We start from the raw sequence: 17,956 nt of genomic DNA, 5'->3' as shown, positions 1-17,956 counted from the left end.
ATCTTCATTTCAGTGTGACTTGTAATTCACTATGTACAAGTGTTTCATTATTCATGGTCTTAAATTAGCTTTAAGTTTACACCATTTTCTTTAAAATTAAAAGTATAATTGTTTAATTACCTCTTTTTTAGTGTGTTGTCACTGCAAAATTTATTTCGTATTCCCAAAAACACATCAACAAGACACAATATAGAAAAAATAACGTCATCATAAACCTAGCGGTGGATCAAAAGTAAAATAACATTAACAAAAATGGTCATGACATAGGATTGTTATTCATGTATTGGAATTATACAACAAATTAAACGAGCTATTACAAAACGATAAATAAATAATTTTACATTAAAACTTCAAATCTTTGTTTGGTATTTGCTCTGCCAAGTAAATGTAGAAATGTCCCATAGCCCCAGTACGAAACTTGTTTTCATATATGGATTCCAGTGTTAGAATTTCGCCATCTTTAATCTTGATAGAACCAGGCTTTGGATAGCAAACTGACATTCCAACTAGGTAACCATTTTCGTTTCCTGCTTCTTTTCCTGTTCCGTATTTTGGAATTGAAGTGCATAAAACCCTTCCGTCCTAAGTTAAGTAACACCATAAATAAAGAGAATTTGTATTGAAGTAGTTAATTTCGTGCAAAGATATAAAACTGTCTACAAGATTTATTACTAATGAATATTTGAAGCCCCAAAATTTGATATATGTTGATCTACATTATGTAGATTACATAGGAACACTAACAAATATAAAATATTACCTGTCCATATAGAGTAACATTGACAACACCGGTGTGCATATGAGCAGTGCCATATATAAGATAACCACCTTTTGTCATTGGGATGTTTGCTTTCTTAACATGAGGGGAGTCAATGTAATGATTTCTTGGGATAGTATACTCGGCCTAGATCAAATTGGGAAATTTATGTCACTCACTTACCAACAAAAAAAGTAATTAATAACCTAATATTTTTGTTTGGAAAAAACTGAGTTTCAAGGGTTTTCTCTTCATATGTAAGGTATAGTATATAATAAATAAATCATGTACCTGGCAATCATGAGTTAGTGTAGAACCATTTAATGTTACACGATCAGTTGAATCAAGTATGTAGAACTTAAGAGGCACTTGGTGTTCATCCCAATCAACCCACCTTATTTTGTATCTTAGGGAAAGCTTTCTCGTTGGGCCACGAAAACCATTTTTTAATTTGCATTGTAAGTTGTCTTGACAACAAAAGAGTCCTCCTTTATAATTTCTAGACAACAATTGACCATTAATGCCCGTTGTGACATTGTAAAAGTCCTTTGGGATATTTAAAAGCTTACACCTACACTCTGTACAACCTTTTCTATCATGTGTGCCACGTGTATCAATAACCATGATGCTAAACAACCATTTTTCTTTAAACCCATTCTTTATTTTTGTAGGATTACCTACTTTAACTGCAAAAGGATTTGGAAGATTTGAGGATGTTCCTCGTGATTCTCCTCCCAAGCCCCAATAGTGTGGAAGCAAAAAACCTTGGCATGCACCATCATTTCTCTCATATTCGATACCGTCGTGAAGGTCTTGAGTTTCTTTAATGTAGTGTGACATGGTAATATTTTCAATATATTTTACAGCAAACCAATGATAAAGGTAAGCTTCATACAAAGGGACAGAATTACCATCTTCATCAACCACTTCAACATCAAAACTCTTGATCCCAATGTGACCCTTTGGAAAGTCAATATCTAATAATGTTTTCACTGCAACTTTTCCTGGTCCCACTTCAATTTCTTTAGAGAAAAAGGTAGCTGACTTGATATGATTTTCATCAAGCTCTAGAATAACTGAGTGTGTTGCATTGAAGAGTAACATCATTATCAATAATAAAAACATTGCTACTTTAGTTATGGTTGCCATATTTACCTGCACATAAACCATTAACATTTATGCCTCCAGGATCATTCATTTGATAATATTGTAGATGATTTAAACAAGAGTTATGAAAAGGCGTGAAGAAAGTAAGATTGAATGAATATGTAAAATAATAGAACATTGACAACAAAAGTAGCATACCATAGAACAAAAAGATAATGGACTCATGATGGTGATCATTTGATCTTAGCTGAAGATGTATGAACTTTTAAGGCGGGTAAATTTTTGTGTATATATGAAATTAGTTGTTGATTTTATACATGGTAGATGACTCGATAATGGTGTATCTGGAGTAGTTAAAAATTCAATCGATTCTTGTTGTCTATTATTGTTGCATGTAAAGGGTGTTTACATATTTAATTTAAACTAAAATTAACATGTGTTGTATTTTTCCTAACAAATCTACAAAACCATTTAAAAACTTTTTTAGCTATTTGTAGGTATAAAAACAACTTCATTAACAAGTTGCTCGAACAAACCAGGTATGGTTTGTTGTGTGTAGGATTTGCCTTTACATAGTTGCAATATTTATACACTATATGAATGTAAGTTTTAATAAATGTAATGTTTAAAAGATGAAACCAAAAATACAAAATTATATAAATGTAATAAAATAGTTTATTCACATTAACATTTAGTCTAAATTTACGTGAAATGTAGTAAGTTTTTAAAACTTAGTATACTTGAATTACGGTCGCAGGTTTAATCACGTATTATTTATTTTAAAGATAGAAAACGTTTAAAAAACTTTTCTAATGAATTGTTTAGACTAATTGGTGAATCTCGAAACCATTGTCTGTTGTATTGGGGGTTGAGTACAGCGTAGAATCTTCTCATAGAGGACTAGGTTAGATTTTTTAGCGAAGAAGCAACGAAAACAACATAACAAATTTTATACCGCTTCACCCAAACTCATTGGCTACTTCTACTTCTCCTTTATGTATTCAATTTAAGATGTTTCACTAAACAATTAATTGATTATAACTGAATCCACTAACCACTCTTGGTAACAAAAAAGTACACAAACAACTCTTAGTAGTACCTTCTTAATCTTATGCTGAGATTAAAAATACTCAAAAATTTAAAGGAAAAAAATAATGATAAAGACACCAATTCATCTTCCTTGTCATAGATGCTACACATGGAAAGTTCTTTTTTTATTGTTTATTTATGATGTTTAGTAATGAATTTTTTCATTTAAAATTATTGATTTAGTTATATTCATTATTTTGACATCATATGTTATGTTGTAATTGAATTTTTAAATTGTTTTGTAGATTATTTGGGATTGGGCGTTAACGGTTGAATGTAGATCAAATCCAATTGTTCAGGCTGCACTGAATATTGAGGGTGAAGAAATCAATGAAGATGATGATGATAGTGGTGAATCCAATTTTGAGGAGGCTTGCATGAAGAAAGTCAAAATGAATGAAATGGAACTAATTGCCATGAAGAAAGAGTTGAGGATGTTGCAGGATGAAGTATTCTCACGTGGTAAATGGTCATCCCAAGAAGAGACTAATGTTGGAGATGATAAGGGTGATATTTTTGAAGAAAGCGGACAAAAGCCTTCTTGTTTTACTGATGCGACAAAAGTTAATGGAGATAAAGTTAATGAAGATGTTGACATCAGTAAGGATTCTGAAGGTTGTAGACAGAAGGGTGTTAAAAAGGCAAAGGTTAAACGACAATATACTCCATTTAAAGTACAAAGTGTTAACTTTGATGGATCTCGTTACGGGAGTAGTGAGTTTCTTCCAACAACAGTAACAAGTTCACCCATTCCAGTAGTAAGGAGTTCAACCATTCTAGCAGGAAGAAGTGAACCCATTCCATTAGCCATAATTTTACCCATTCAAGTTGATTGTCCTTTATTGGGTGTGGATGCTCTGAAGTTGTACATGACATTGACTCGTGTTGATTCTCTATATCGGTACGGCATTTGTTTTACTATTATAAGTTTTATTTACTTGATTTAAATTACTAATAGTCATTAATTTAATTTTGTAGCGTTATTTCCAATATAAATGGTCAAATCTTGACGACCCAGAACTGTATGGGTTTTCGACCGACCGGTTACATATGCAACATGGTAAGATCCTAAATTACATGTTAATGTTAGTAATTATGTTATAATGTAGAATAATTTAATAGTAGATTATTGTGTTGTTGTAGGCTGTATTGTTTGCAACAAATGTTATGATGCATAATGAAAGGAAGTTGCATGAACGGGTGCAAAGAATCATAATGCATCCTATGTACACGGTATTATTCTAATATTTAGTTGAACTTGATATTTTGATAACAATTATATGAAATTGACAAAGTGCATTGTGGAATGCAGGATTGTCTTTTACATGACAGCAATAAAAAAGTTGCGAACAAACATGTTTGGAAATTAAGTGACTACAATACCTTTTTTTGTAGTTTGCTGGTTGGCATGCAAGACATCCTTAGTGCTGAATTTGTATACATTTTATTACTATTGTACATTTTTTATTTGTTGCCATGGAAGTTGGTGCATTGTGTTATTTATGTATGACAAACAATTAAGTCTTGTATGGTTTTTGTAGTTGTTTGCTCCAATTGTCCATGGTGATCATTGGTGGTGCTACTGTGTGAACCTTAAGAGCATGGAATTTTTTATGTTTGATTCCCTTGGACATAGTAGAAAGAACCATACAAGGATAGATAACTATATTATAAGTAGAAATTCTATATGTTTATTACATTTTTTTTGTTATATTGTTTCCAATAATATGTCCAACTTATATGGCAAGCGCATAATATGAAATTGTTTTTGTCTATGTTATTAAACTATGAATCGGACAAGAAGCCATATTTTCAAGTGCAGTGTGTGGACACTCCAATTCAACCTAACGAGTAACTTCTTACATTTTGTTTGTTGAACGAGTGTAATTTAGCACACCTTAATGAGGTCTGAATATTCTGTTGTATTTGTTAAAATTTATTTTTTTGCTTATTTCATTTTGCAGTCATGATTGTGGGGTCCTGGTATTGAAATTCATAGAGATGTGGAATGGTGTAAGCAAATTTGATGGTAAAGCCCTACCTGACTACAGTACTGTAAGTTTACCTATATAATATGTTTTATTGTTTATAGTGTTTCTTTGAAGATTACATTTGGTAACATTATCTTCATGTTCTTTTTAGGTGGAGCTGCAATTAATTAGGCAAAAATTTGTTTGTGATTGGGTTTTACATGAAGATAATGTCCACCGCGATGAAGTTATTCAACACTATGATATGCTCATGAAGAAATAGCTGTTGTAAATGTAGAAATTTGTGATTTTGCATACAACATAATTCTATGACTGTATTGTTTTGGAGACTAAGATTATGAATTTGGGCTTTGATGGAATGCAATAACAGGATTTTTGAGATAATTGTAGATAGGTATAGTTAGAATGAGGTAGACGCAGGAAATGAATGTACTCATTGTATATTTAGTTTGGAAACTTGGATGAAATAGAAACTAATACATTGGAAACTGTTATTTGACTTGCAATGTGTTATGCAGTCTTCGAACTAAAAGTGTCATTGAAAAAGCCACTTATGTAGGCACAATAATATATATTGTTGAATCATTTGTTGGAGTTAATATGTAGTTTGTACATTGATAGATTTATTCATGATTTGATGGTAATCTAACCATTTGAATGTGAATGCCATTGATGACAAATGAAATTTGTTGTGAAAAGACAGTTTTACAGGGTGAACAATATATTAATTTTAGGAAGGCAAATGTTAATTTTTAATTGTATTAAATTTTAGTTCATACATTGATAGAGGTTTACTGATAAATGGCTTATTTGGATGGCTTTTACATTGTGTCCAAACTAGACTTTTTGTTAAAATACACTTGAAAACCAGTTCCAGTACTAGTCGTACCAAAAGTTGAGTTGAAAAAGACACTTATTGAATTAGAAAAGTACACTTCATTCTCGTACCAGAAAATTTGGTTTTTTTTCTATCTTCAATTCCAATCACTTCTTTAAGTTGTTTGGTGATGATTAATGGTGATGAAATTATTTGGATGGCTTTTGCATTGTGTCCAAACCAGACTTTTTGTTAAAATACACTTGAAAACCAGTTCCAGTACTGGTCGTACCAAAACTTGAGTGTAAAAAGACACTTATTGAATTAGAAAAGTACACTTCATTCTCGTACCAGAAAAGTTGTTTTTTTTCTATCTTCAATTCCAATCACTTCTTTAAGTTGTTTGGTGATGATTCATGGTGATGGAATTATTTGGATGGCTTTTGCATTGTGTCCAAACCAGACTTTTTGTTAAAATACACTTGAAAACCAGTTCCAGTACTAGTTGTACCAAAAGTTGAGTTGAAAAAGACACTTATTGAATTAGAAAAGTACACTTCATTTTCGTACCAGAAAATTTGGTTTTTTTTCTATCTTCAATTCCAATCACTTCTTTAAGTTGTTTGGTGATGATTCATGGTGATGAAATTATTTGGATGGCTTTTGCATTGTGTCCAAACCAGACTTTTTGTTAAAATACACTTGAAAACCAGTTCCAGTACTGGTCGTACCAAAACTTGAGTGTAAAAAGACACTTATTGAATTAGAAAAATACACTTCATTCTCGTACCAGAAAAGTTGGTTTTTTTTCTATCTTCAATTCCAATCACTTCTTTAAGTTGTGTTGTGATAATTCATGGTGATGGAATTATTTGGATGGTTTTTGCATTGTGTCCAAACCAGACTTTTTGTTAAAATACACTTGAAAACCAGTACCAGTACTGGTTGTACCAAAACTTGAGTGTAAAAAGACATTTATTGAATTAGAAAAGTACACTTCATTCTCGTACTAGAAAAGTTGTTTTTTTTTCTATCTTCAATTCCAATCACTTCTTTAAGTTGTTTGGTGATGATTCAAGTTGATGAAACTATTTGGATGACTTTTGCATTATGTCCAAACCATATTTTATGTAAAAACACACTTGAAAACCAGTTCCAGTACAGCTCGTACCAAAAGTTGATTGTAAAAAGACACTTATTGAATAAGAAAAGTACACTTCATTCTCGCCCCAGAAAAGTTGTTTTTTTTCTATCTTCAATTCCAATCACTTCTTTAAGTTGTTTGGTGATGATTGAAGTTGATGAAATTATTTGGATGGCTTTTGCATTGTGTCCAAATAAGACTTTTTGTTAAAATACACTTGAAAACTAGTTCCAATACTGGTCGTACCAAAAGTTTAGTTGAAAAAGACACTTATTGAATTAGAAAAGTAAACTTCATTCAAATACCACAAGGAATACATATAATTAAAGTAGGACCTCATTCACCACAGAACACAAATATCGGATTTAACAAAAAACCTTAACATTCATAACATCACATCTAATTGTTTGAACATCATAGTTACTCGTCACACAAAAATTTGTTGACAAAGACTATAATGAATTCATCGGCATCAGCGTGATCCACTTCAAAGAGCACACGATCTCCTTCTTTCAATTGATGTTCACTGCAAAATTCCTTCCAGCCCTTCCCTATCTTGGTGGAGCGGGGTGAATCTGAAATTAGAAGTTTGCATACTACAACACTCTTAGGACCACTAAGAACGACTTGATTGATATGCTTGCTCCTGATCAAGGTAGCAAATTTGGTGTTAAGGTCCTGATTGGCAAAAAACAAAAAAAAAGTATTTAGTTTCCCAATTAATGTGAGGTTAACATGTGCTTAATGAAAAAAAAAACTTAACATATACCAGATGAGACCCTCGACTTTGATATTTGGTCAACCTCACACAAAAGATTGTGTCATGAAACTTAGTGGCGGCAGGCGCAAATACCTTTGCATGCTAAATTCAGTACATGTCCCTGGAAAAACGGTGATCTCAAAATGGTTGTTCCCAGTGTAGCGGAACTGGACATGACGATCACCAGAAATGTGATAATCTCTTCGAATGTCCATCCAGCCATGAGTGATTCTGGGACACTCGACGTCTAAGTTATAGGTCACGAAGTGGATTTGGCTTTTGCTATCGACTAACTCCCATTCCTCAACCAGTTCATCCTCGAAAGCCACCGCAAAATGGCGATCAATATATGTAACGCTCTAATTTCAACAAACATCAGTCATGGCAATTGGAAACACAATATTAGTGCTTAAAAACGTAATAATATGGTTCCACAACTATACTTACCACATAGGCGATGTGAATTGTGTTGAATGTCTATAATATATTGTTATTATTGCCGCTGCCTGTGGGTGCCATATCTGAACAAAAATGTGGGTCCAAAAGTAATGTACAAACACAAAGAGATAGGGAGATGACTTCCCGCAATGTGCGTCACGACCACTTCAATTCCCCACTAGCCACACGAAACACATTAAATAGACACTTTAACGACCATTGAAGGAGTTTAAACATTTGACCACATTTATATTTGTTAGATGGAAGTTGATGTGGTTGAAGAAAATGGTTGTGCACAATATTGAATGTCATTATGACGCAAACGGTGACAGTATGGTTGAATTGGTTCAAATAGAAAGGCAAACGGTGACATTATGCAATATTAATTATTTTAAATATTTCCAAACCACTGACAAACATTCAATTAAGGTCTTAAATTCCCTTAATATTTTGCATCACAAAAAACACAACTTGGACGGACATATTGTTGACTTCTTACAAAAGTTAATAAACAACTAACTAAAGATAGTCCAATCTGCTTCTTCGTGATAATCCTCCTCTAGCATTCTTATACAACCATGGTTGGATATCTTCGAAATATTCTTGTGGAGTTGGTAGACGTCTGTCCCTTGTTTGTATGAACAGTTCTATATCAGTAGAATGAACAGTTCTATGTCAGTAAAAGTGCGTGGACGAATGACATGTTTACTTATACGTTGGACATCCTTCCACCTCTGAATCATCTGCATTACATCGCTATCACATTTGATTTCAACTATGTCATGAAACAAGCAATTCTTGACAGTAGCTAATTTCAATCACTTCTTTCCGATCTCCGCACCCAATTCCATGTGTGATTTTATCCAATAGGTGAGTGAATGTGAAGTCATGAGAGATGGAATTGAAATGGAATGTACAAGAATGTTAATTTCAAAAGAAATGTTTTTATGCGCAATGTGCGTTGTTACTGTTTGCTTTGGTGGTTGTTATTATTTTAACTATTTTTTATTTAAATATTACTAACAGGGTCAATGTGATGACTATATGCGAAGATGTTAACCCAATATCTCTCAAAGACATTTCTTTATTTGAAGATACTTAGGTGAACAACCCATCTGAAGATATTATTAAAGCTATCGATGATAACATCGACGAAGAAGTTCTTCAAGTTGGCATGAGTTTTGAAAATGTAGACGAACTGAAGCAATTCTATAAGAAATACATTATTAAATGTGGGTTCGGTGTCAGAATTAGAAGTTCATCAAAAGAAGAAGACAACGAGTTATGCTTCATAAAGTTAGTTTGCAGTCGTAAAGAGAAGTGTCACTCCGCAATTCCTTCAGAACTAAAAAGTCTCCAAACACAGAGAAAACAATGTCCTGCCAGAATTAGCGGTGTGAAAAAGGAAGGGCAGTGGTATATACGCAAGGTTAACAATGTCCATAACCACGACCTTAGTCTAAAAAAGTCCAGGTTGATACGTGGAGACAAAATTGTAACCATGCAGGTCAAGAGGACACTAGATATGACTGATGAAGCCGGTGTGCGCATTAACAAGAGTTTCCAGTCATTAGTTTGTGAAACAGGTGGCTTTGAAAATGTTTCGTTTGTTGAGCGTGATGTCAAAAATTACATCGGAAAGCAACGCAAGAGATTGTGCAAGGATGGTGATGCACAAGCTTTGATAACACACTTCTCAAACATGCAACAATTGAACCATGACTTCTACTATGACATTGACTTGGATTCAGATGATCGCATCTCAAACGTTTTTTGGGTTGATGCGCGTAGCCGTGCAACATGCGAAGAATTTGGAGATGTTATATCATTCGACACAACTTATTTGACCAACAAGTATGACATGCCATTTGCACCATTTGTCGGTGTTAATCACCATGGCCAGTCAATATTATTAGGATGTGGATTGTTGTCATCAGAAGATACATCCATCTTTGTCTGGCTATTTCAGAGTTGGCGTCGATGCATGTCTAATAAGTCACCTGAGGGAATTGTCACGGATCAATGCAAAGCTATGCAAAACGCAATTGAAATTGTTTTTTCAAATACAAGGCATAGATGGTGCCTTTGACACATAATGAAAAAAATTCTCGAGAAACTCCAAGGGTACTCCTAATATAAAGGAATTAAGTGCGAATTGAAGAAATTGGTATACGAGAGTGTGAATGTTCTTAACTTTGAAAGTGGTTGGACTCAATTCTTGATGAAATATGAATTACAAAATAATGAATGGCTAGAACATTATATGAAGACAGATCTAGATAGGTGTCGGCGTACTTGAAGAGCAATTTTTAAGCTAGAATGTCAACCATACAGCGAAGTGAAGGCCTAAATGCTTTTTTTGATGGATTTATCAATTTCACAACCACATTGCATCATTTTGTTGTGTAATATGATAATGCAATAAGACACAAAGCGGAAAAGGAATGTGAAGCTGACTTTACGTCAATCAACACAATTATTCCTTCCGCAACACATTCCTTGATAGAACATTAGTTTCAACAAAATTACACAAATGCAAAGTTTGAGGAGATCCAAAACGAGTTTAGATCCAAAATGAATTATGTAATCAAAATTGTAGATGTCAACGACTTTATCTCCAATTACGTGGTGCTGCAAGAGTGTTTGTGAGATGACGATTGTGCAAATAAGTACCATAAAGTTCTATACAATTGTCAAACTGAAACAATCAGTTGCACTTGCTTGTTTTTTTAGTTTTGCGGGATACTGTGCCGCCACTGTTTGGTAGTGTTAGCCCAAGAAAAGGTCAGAACTGTACACTCAAGATACATAATACCTAAGTGGAGTAAACTAATTCGAAGGAGATATACTTTAATGAGAGCCATTTACAACACAAAAAGTGAAGATCCGCAAATGCTCAGGTACCAAGCGTTGTGCAAAGAATTCTTTGAACTTGCTGATGTCGCATGCGAGACTGAATGTGGGACTGAAATTTTGTTTAATCAATTGAAGTCCTTGCGCAACAGCACTGTTATACAGAACCAAAGTTTTGCGGTTATGCAAAACCAAAGTAACTGCCCCACACCTATTGGGACAATTAACACAATTGTGCGGAGCCCCATTGCTGTGAAGAGAAATGGCCGCCCACGTGTATTAAGGATGAAATCAGCTGTCGAGAAGGTTGCCAAGAAAAAAAAGTCTGCCCAACCAAATTTAAAAACATACTACAACACTCATGTAAGTCATTTGTGCTTAATAACCGGTACCATTTTTTAAGTATGCCACTAACAATATTCAATTAATTTGTAGCCACCTATGGATGCTCATGTCTACAATGACAACCAACATTCTGATACTCAAGGAACAAATACACCTAAATGGGTTTGTATACACAATATTTACTAAGTCGCACTGTAAATTAATACTTCCACTTACGTTGACTGACTGTACTTTAAATATGATGCAGAATGCAAGTGTTCCCAATTCAGGTTTCATGTCCTTATTAATCTCACTTCAAACCAATGAGTTACACACTCAAATGTCTGCAACATCATCGCAATTATGGTATATTAATATAATATCAATTCCATTAATTAATTACTCTATTACATCAACCACAACGTAACAAATTATATTTCTTTTTGTATGTTGTAAGTTGAATGGATAACACCTTTTTTGGTGGATAGGACACTCTCTAGATTGAACAATGATTCCCAATTCATATGAACCACATACAAATTACTTCCACAATTGTCTTTTTACTATACCATAACTGCCTTTTTCATATGTACTTTATGTACAAAGAACATGTCAAATATTTCGTTGACCAACAATTTCTTATTTTTTCTTAAAATTTTAATTACAAAAATCCTTAATCTTAATACTGTAACAACAACTAAACAATGATTCCCAACTCATATGAACCACATACAAATTACTTCCACAACTGTCATTTTACTATACCATAATTGTCTTTTTCATATGTACTTTATGTACAAAGAACATGTCAAAAATTTCATTGACCAAGTCTTTTTTTTATTTTTTTTAATTTGAAATACATCAATTGTTGATCTTAAAACTTTAACAACAAATTAACCAATGATTCCCAACTCATGAACCACCTACAGATGAGTTCTGTAAGAGCCTTTTCACAATACCATAAATGCCTTTTTCATATGTACTTTATGTACAAAGAACATGTCAAAAATTTCGTTGACCAAGTCTTTTTTTATTTTTTTTAATTTGAAATCCATCAATTGTTGATCTTAATACTTTAGCAACAAATTAACTAATGATTCCCAAATCATGAACCACCTACAAATGAGTTCCATAAGTGCCTTTTCACAATACCATAACTGCCTTTTTCATATGTACTTTTAGTACAAAGAACATGTGAAAAATTTCGTTGACCAAGTCTTTTTTTTTTAATTTGAAATACAACAATTGTTGATCTTAATACTGTAACAACAACTGAACAATGATTCCTAACTCATGTGAAGCACCTAAAAATAACTTCCATAAGTGTCTTGTTACAATACAAATATAACTCATGGTGGAGCTCCAAAGGTGCATGAAGAGCTCCATGGGCAGCGGAAATGGATGAAGGAATGGAGGCAAGTTGGAAGGCACTTGCAAGCAATGGAAGGTGAAAGAGGTGATAGGATTTCCTAATCTATGCTAGCCTAAGGAAGGTGGCTAGAGGTAGAGAGAGGAAATCTCTAGAAAGTGGTGACTCTCAAAGGCAATAGAGGGAGGAGTGCTCTTAACTCAAGTTGCATCTATTGCTTAAAATTTCAAGAGTGTCTACAAATGAGTGAAATTTTGGCTTTTATATGAAGCCATTTACACATGAGAAAGGAGAGCCATTGGATGGAGTGGGCCTTGATCTTGGCCCTTAGATCAAGCTAGGAGAAGGAGATAAGATCATGCCCCTTGGATCTTGGCTTGAAGAACAAGAAGGATTCTTAGCCTTTAGATGTGATGACCAACTTTAGTCAAACTATGAAGCAAAGGAGCCTCCTTGTCTTGAAAATCTTGGCCATGTATGAAGAGAATTGGGCCGAGCCCAATTTTAACCCATCCTATGTTCCTTTCATGTCTTATGTATTATTGGAAAGCAAAGCCCAAACAATGGCCCAATTTAAATCTACACTACTAGATTTACATGCACTTCTTCAAGTCTTTGTGATCTCTTTGGCCCATGTAAAGAATGTGAGAAGCCCATTGATTTTGTGATCATCTAATGGGAGGCCCTTTTGAATCTTTTTCATCATTGATCTTGTAATTGGGCCTTTTAATGGGCTTGGGCTTGGGCTTGGGCTTGAAGGTGCAATTGGGCTTGGTGGGGTCACATCATCCCCTCCCCCTTGAAGAGGATTTGCCCTCAAATCTTGGTTGTCATCCTCATCAACTACAGTACCTGTAAAAGGAACTAAGTCAGTGATATTAAAAGTAGGATGCACACCATATTCAGCTGGAAGATCTAATTGATAAGCATTATTGTTGATCTTCTTTATGATTTGGAATGGACCATCACCACGAAGACTAAGTTTGGATTTTCGTAATTGAGGAAATCTTTCCTTCCTTAGATGAAGCCAAACTAAGTCACCCTCATTGAATGACCGAACTCTCTTACCCTTGTTTTTAGAGTTGGCAATCTTTTCCATTTGAGCTTGAATTTGACTTTTAACCTTCTCATGAAAATCTTTGATAAATTGAGACTTAGAAACCCCTTCTTTATGAACAAAGTCAAAAGAAGATGGAAGAGGTAGCAAGTCTAGAGGAGTGAGAGGGTTAAAGCCATAGACAACCTCAAAAGGTGAGAGTTTGGTGGTGCTATGGACCACTCTATTGTAGGCAAACTCAATGTGGGGAAGATACTCATCCCAAGATTTATGGTTCCCCTTAAGCACAACCCTAAGCAATGTGGAGAGGGATCTATTGACTACCTCTGTTTGCCCATCAGTTTGAGGGTGACAGGAAGTAGAAAAAGAAAGTTTAGTTCCAAGCCTAGACCACAAGGTCCTCCAAAAGTGGCTAAGAAACTTAGTATCCCTATCAGACACAATTGTTTTGGGTAAGCCATGAAGACGAACCACTTCTCTAAAGAACAACTTTGCAATGTGGCTTGCATCATCGACTTTGTGGCATGGAATAAAATGTGCCATTTTCGAAAACCGGTCCACAACCACAAAAATCAAATCAACACCCCTAGAAGTCCTTGGAAGCCCTAGGACAAAGTCCATGCTAATATCCTCCCAAGGGGTGGAAGCCACAGGCAAAGGAGTATATATCCCAGCAGGCATTGCGCTAGACTTAGCATGCAAACAAGTCAAACAACTAGCGCAATGTTTTTGAATATCACGTTTCATGTGAGGCCAAAAGAATTTTTCTTTAAGCATGGCCAACGTTTTGGCGACCCCAAAATGTCCCATAAGTCCCCCCTCATGCATCTCAATGATTAAAAGTTTACGATGAGAACCACATGGAACACATAGGCGGGCTTCTTTGAAAAGATATCCATTTGAGACATAGAAGCCGCCTTGGGACTTATTTAAACAATTAGAATAAATAGGGGCAAAGAAGGGATCTTGACTATACAATTCACATATATTGTCAAATCCAAGAATTTGAGATCCAAGTTTGGCTAAAAGAGTATATCTTCTAGAAAGTGCATCAGCCACAACATTGGATTTCCCTTTCTTGTATTTGATGATATAAGGGAATTGTTCTAGAAATTCAACCCACTTTGCATGCCTCTTGTTGAGCTTGTGCTGGCTTTTCAAATACTTGAGAGTTTCATGATCAGTGTGAATTATAAACTCTTTAGACACAAGATAGTGTTCCCAAGTATGAAGAGCTCGCACAAGAGCATACAACTCTTTGTCATAGGTGGGGTAATTACGAGAAGGGCCATTGAGTTTTTCACTGAAATAAGCAATTGGATGGCCTTCTTGTAATAAAACCGCACCTACTCCAACCCCAGAAACATCACATTCTAGCTCAAAAGTTTTCTCAAAGTTTGGAAGAGCTAGAACTGGTGCTTGGGTGAGTTGAGCCTTAATATCCTCAAAGGCTTGTTGTTGCTTATCACCCCACACAAAAGGTGTGTCTTTCTTGAAAAGTTCATTGAGGGGTGAGGCAATTGTGGAAAAGTGGGGTACAAACCGTCTATAGAAGCTAGCTAGCCCATGAAAGCTACGGATGTCCCCTACATTCTTTGGCACAGGCCATTCTTGGATGACTTTGATTTTGTCGGGGTCAACATGTACCCCACATTTATTGACCACAAACCCAAGAAAGATGACACTCTCTACACAGAAAGTGCACTTGTCTATGTTGGCATAGAGTTGATGGTCTCGAAGGAGAGACAGGACTACCCTAAGGTGTCCTAGATGAACTTTGAAGTTGTGGCTATAAATTAAAATGTCATCAAAATAAACAACCACAAACTTCCCCAAACAATCCCGTAGGACATGATTCATTAGTCGCATGAATGTGCTAGGAGCATTGGTTAGGCCAAAAGGCATGAATAACCATTCATATAGACCAAATTTAGTTTTGAAAGCAGTTTTCCACTCATCACCTTTGGCAATTCGAATTTGGTGATAACCACTTTTAAGGTCTATTTTTGAAAACATTTTGGCCCCATGCAATTCATCCAACATATCATCTAGTCTAGGGATGGGGTGCCTATACTTTATGGTAATGTTGTTGATGGCCCTACAATCACAACACATGCGCCATTTGCCATCTTTTTTGGGCACCAACAACACGGGAACAGCACAAGGACTAAGACTCTTTTGGACCCATCCTTTGTCTAACAACTCAATCACTTGAGTCTCTATCTCTTTAGTCTCAATTGGATTTGTCCTATAGGCTGGTCTATTAGGTAGACTGGCCCCTGGGATAAAATCAATTTTGTGCTCTATTCCTCTAAAAGGTGGGAGGCCTTGGGGACCATCCTTAGGGAAAAGATCCGCAAATTCATGGAGAAGAGCACGGACAGAACGAGGTATGGCCATGGTGGGTGGTTTTGCGGTCAAATTGTCACGGCCTACCTAAGAGAATATGGCAAGCTTCCATTGGAATTACATCACATAAAACTTTGTCTTTGTACTTTCCAATAGAGAACTTAACCAACACTTGATGCTTGACTTCGAGATCCCCATCTTCATTAAGCCAATGAAGTTTGTAAGGTTTGGGATGGGGTAACAAAGTCAAGTTCAACTTCTCAACCATTCTTGTGCTACAACAGTTGCAACAAGACCCACTATCAATGATCAAAGAACAAGTATTGTTTAAAACGTCACAGCGAGTGTGAAAAATGTTTTCTCTTTGATCATTGAGAGGAAGGGTTGGTTGGTTATTGAGAAGCCTCCTAATCATTAAGAGAGACCCTTCTTGAGGGTAAGAATGATGTTTATCTTTGGAGGACTTGTCACTGTGGGAGTCACTAGAAGAGGAAGATTCCTCAGAAGACTCATCTTGACTGCTGTAGAGGTCTTAGCCCTTTAGTACAATGGTGCGCTTGGTAGGACACTATGATGCCACATGACCTCTACCTAAACACTTAAAACACTTGATCTCACTACCTCGCTTGGAGGCCTCACCCTTATCTTGACCTTTTGCTGGGTGTCTATGAGCGGTCTCCTTGACATGAGAAAAATCTTTCTTTTGAAAATCAGATTTTGAAAAAGAGAGTGAAGAATCCTTGCGAATAGGTTTCCTCAAGAGTTGTTGCTCCACTTTGATGCACATTTGAACAAGTTCATTTAAATTTTGATATGGGAGCAACTCAACTCTATCTCTTTTGTTGTAGTTTAGACCACTCAAGAACCTAGCAATGGTTAGATCTTCTTCCTCATCTATCCCAGCCCTCAAGATGTATAACTCCATCTTTTGCCTATATTCCTCCACAGACATAGTTCTTTGTTGGAGCCTTTGGAGTTTATCCATAAGCTCTCTTTTGTAGTATGAAGGAACATGACGAGCATGGAGTGCCTCTTTGAGATCAAACCAATATTCAATCTCGGGAAGGCCTTTTTTTCGCTTTTGGAGGACAAGGGTTGTCCACCAATTTAAGGCATGACCTTGGAAGCTGAGGACAGCAAGAGAGACACGTCTCTCTTCCTCAACCACGTGGCTGTCAAACAGTTGTTCAACTTTTGCCACCCAATCTAGATATGCCTCAACATTGTCTTTTCCATGGAAAGGAGGCAAATTTATTCTTGTTTCTTTGGGGTGAGGAGGAACACGCCTTTGTCTCCTAGTGTGAGGAGATTGCCTTGGAAAGGGGCGTTGTAAATCCTCCTCCTCGCCACTAAGATCATGATGATGTCTTGATGGGGGACGAGAAGATCTAGGAGAAGCACGGTGAGTGTGTGGAGGATTCCTTAATTGCTCAGATATGAAGTGCAAATTAGCTTGCATGGCAGCCAGTTGAGCCTTGATGTCACTCACCTCTTTGGTGAGTTTGTGAAGCATACAAGGGGAAACATCACCCTCATCATCCACACTAGTGTTATGTTGTGTTGGTTGTGGTGAATTTTGTTGGGTTTGCACCCTTGCATGTGTAACCCTTCTAGTGCTCATGATTGACACGATCTAGCACTTGAGACAAAGTGTGAATAAAAGTTTTAAGAACACAAATGAACCTCCAGGTAGGCGAGGTGAGTCGAAAAAGACCACTTAATAACCAAAGCCAATCCTAGCCAAGGCACACTTGGGCAAGTTTGAAAGAATTTCACACAATGGCTAAGTGTTAAATGATGAGAATCACTAGACACTAGTTGTCAACAAAGAACAAAGAACAAAGAACAAATAAATCTATAAAACACTAAAGACGGACCCCTAATTGGCCAAAAATATGTAG

The 17,956-nt window shown here is 35.7% G+C and overlaps 2 protein-coding genes across 2 annotated transcripts; one reads left to right on the top strand and one right to left on the bottom strand.

Annotated features, from left to right (window-relative positions):
- Positions 1 to 342: 342 nt before the first annotated feature.
- On the bottom strand, positions 343 to 1,864 carry LOC114180639 (uncharacterized). The gene is made up of 3 exons (XM_028066941.2): positions 1,049 to 1,864; positions 761 to 904; positions 343 to 582 (listed from the first exon to the last, which is right to left on the bottom strand). The coding sequence occupies exons 1-3, from the start codon at positions 1,862 to 1,864 to the stop codon at positions 343 to 345; spliced, it is 1,200 nt and encodes a 399-aa protein (XP_027922742.2).
- A 6,817-nt stretch (positions 1,865 to 8,681) lies between these two features.
- On the top strand, positions 8,682 to 10,192 carry LOC114180638 (protein FAR1-RELATED SEQUENCE 5-like). Its single transcript, XM_028066940.2, has 2 exons — positions 8,682 to 8,717; positions 9,206 to 10,192. The coding sequence occupies exons 1-2, from the start codon at positions 8,682 to 8,684 to the stop codon at positions 10,190 to 10,192; spliced, it is 1,023 nt and encodes a 340-aa protein (XP_027922741.2).
- The last annotated feature ends 7,764 nt before the right edge of the window (positions 10,193 to 17,956 follow it).

Source organism: Vigna unguiculata, chromosome 4, assembly GCF_037176805.1.
Source record: "Vigna unguiculata cultivar grain cowpea cultivar isolate G323 ecotype 2 chromosome 4, ASM3717680v1, whole genome shotgun sequence".
NCBI classification, from domain to species: domain Eukaryota; kingdom Viridiplantae; phylum Streptophyta; class Magnoliopsida; order Fabales; family Fabaceae; genus Vigna; species Vigna unguiculata.
Note: the sequence above shows the minus strand (reverse complement) of the source record. Positions and strands in the feature narration are given on the sequence as shown.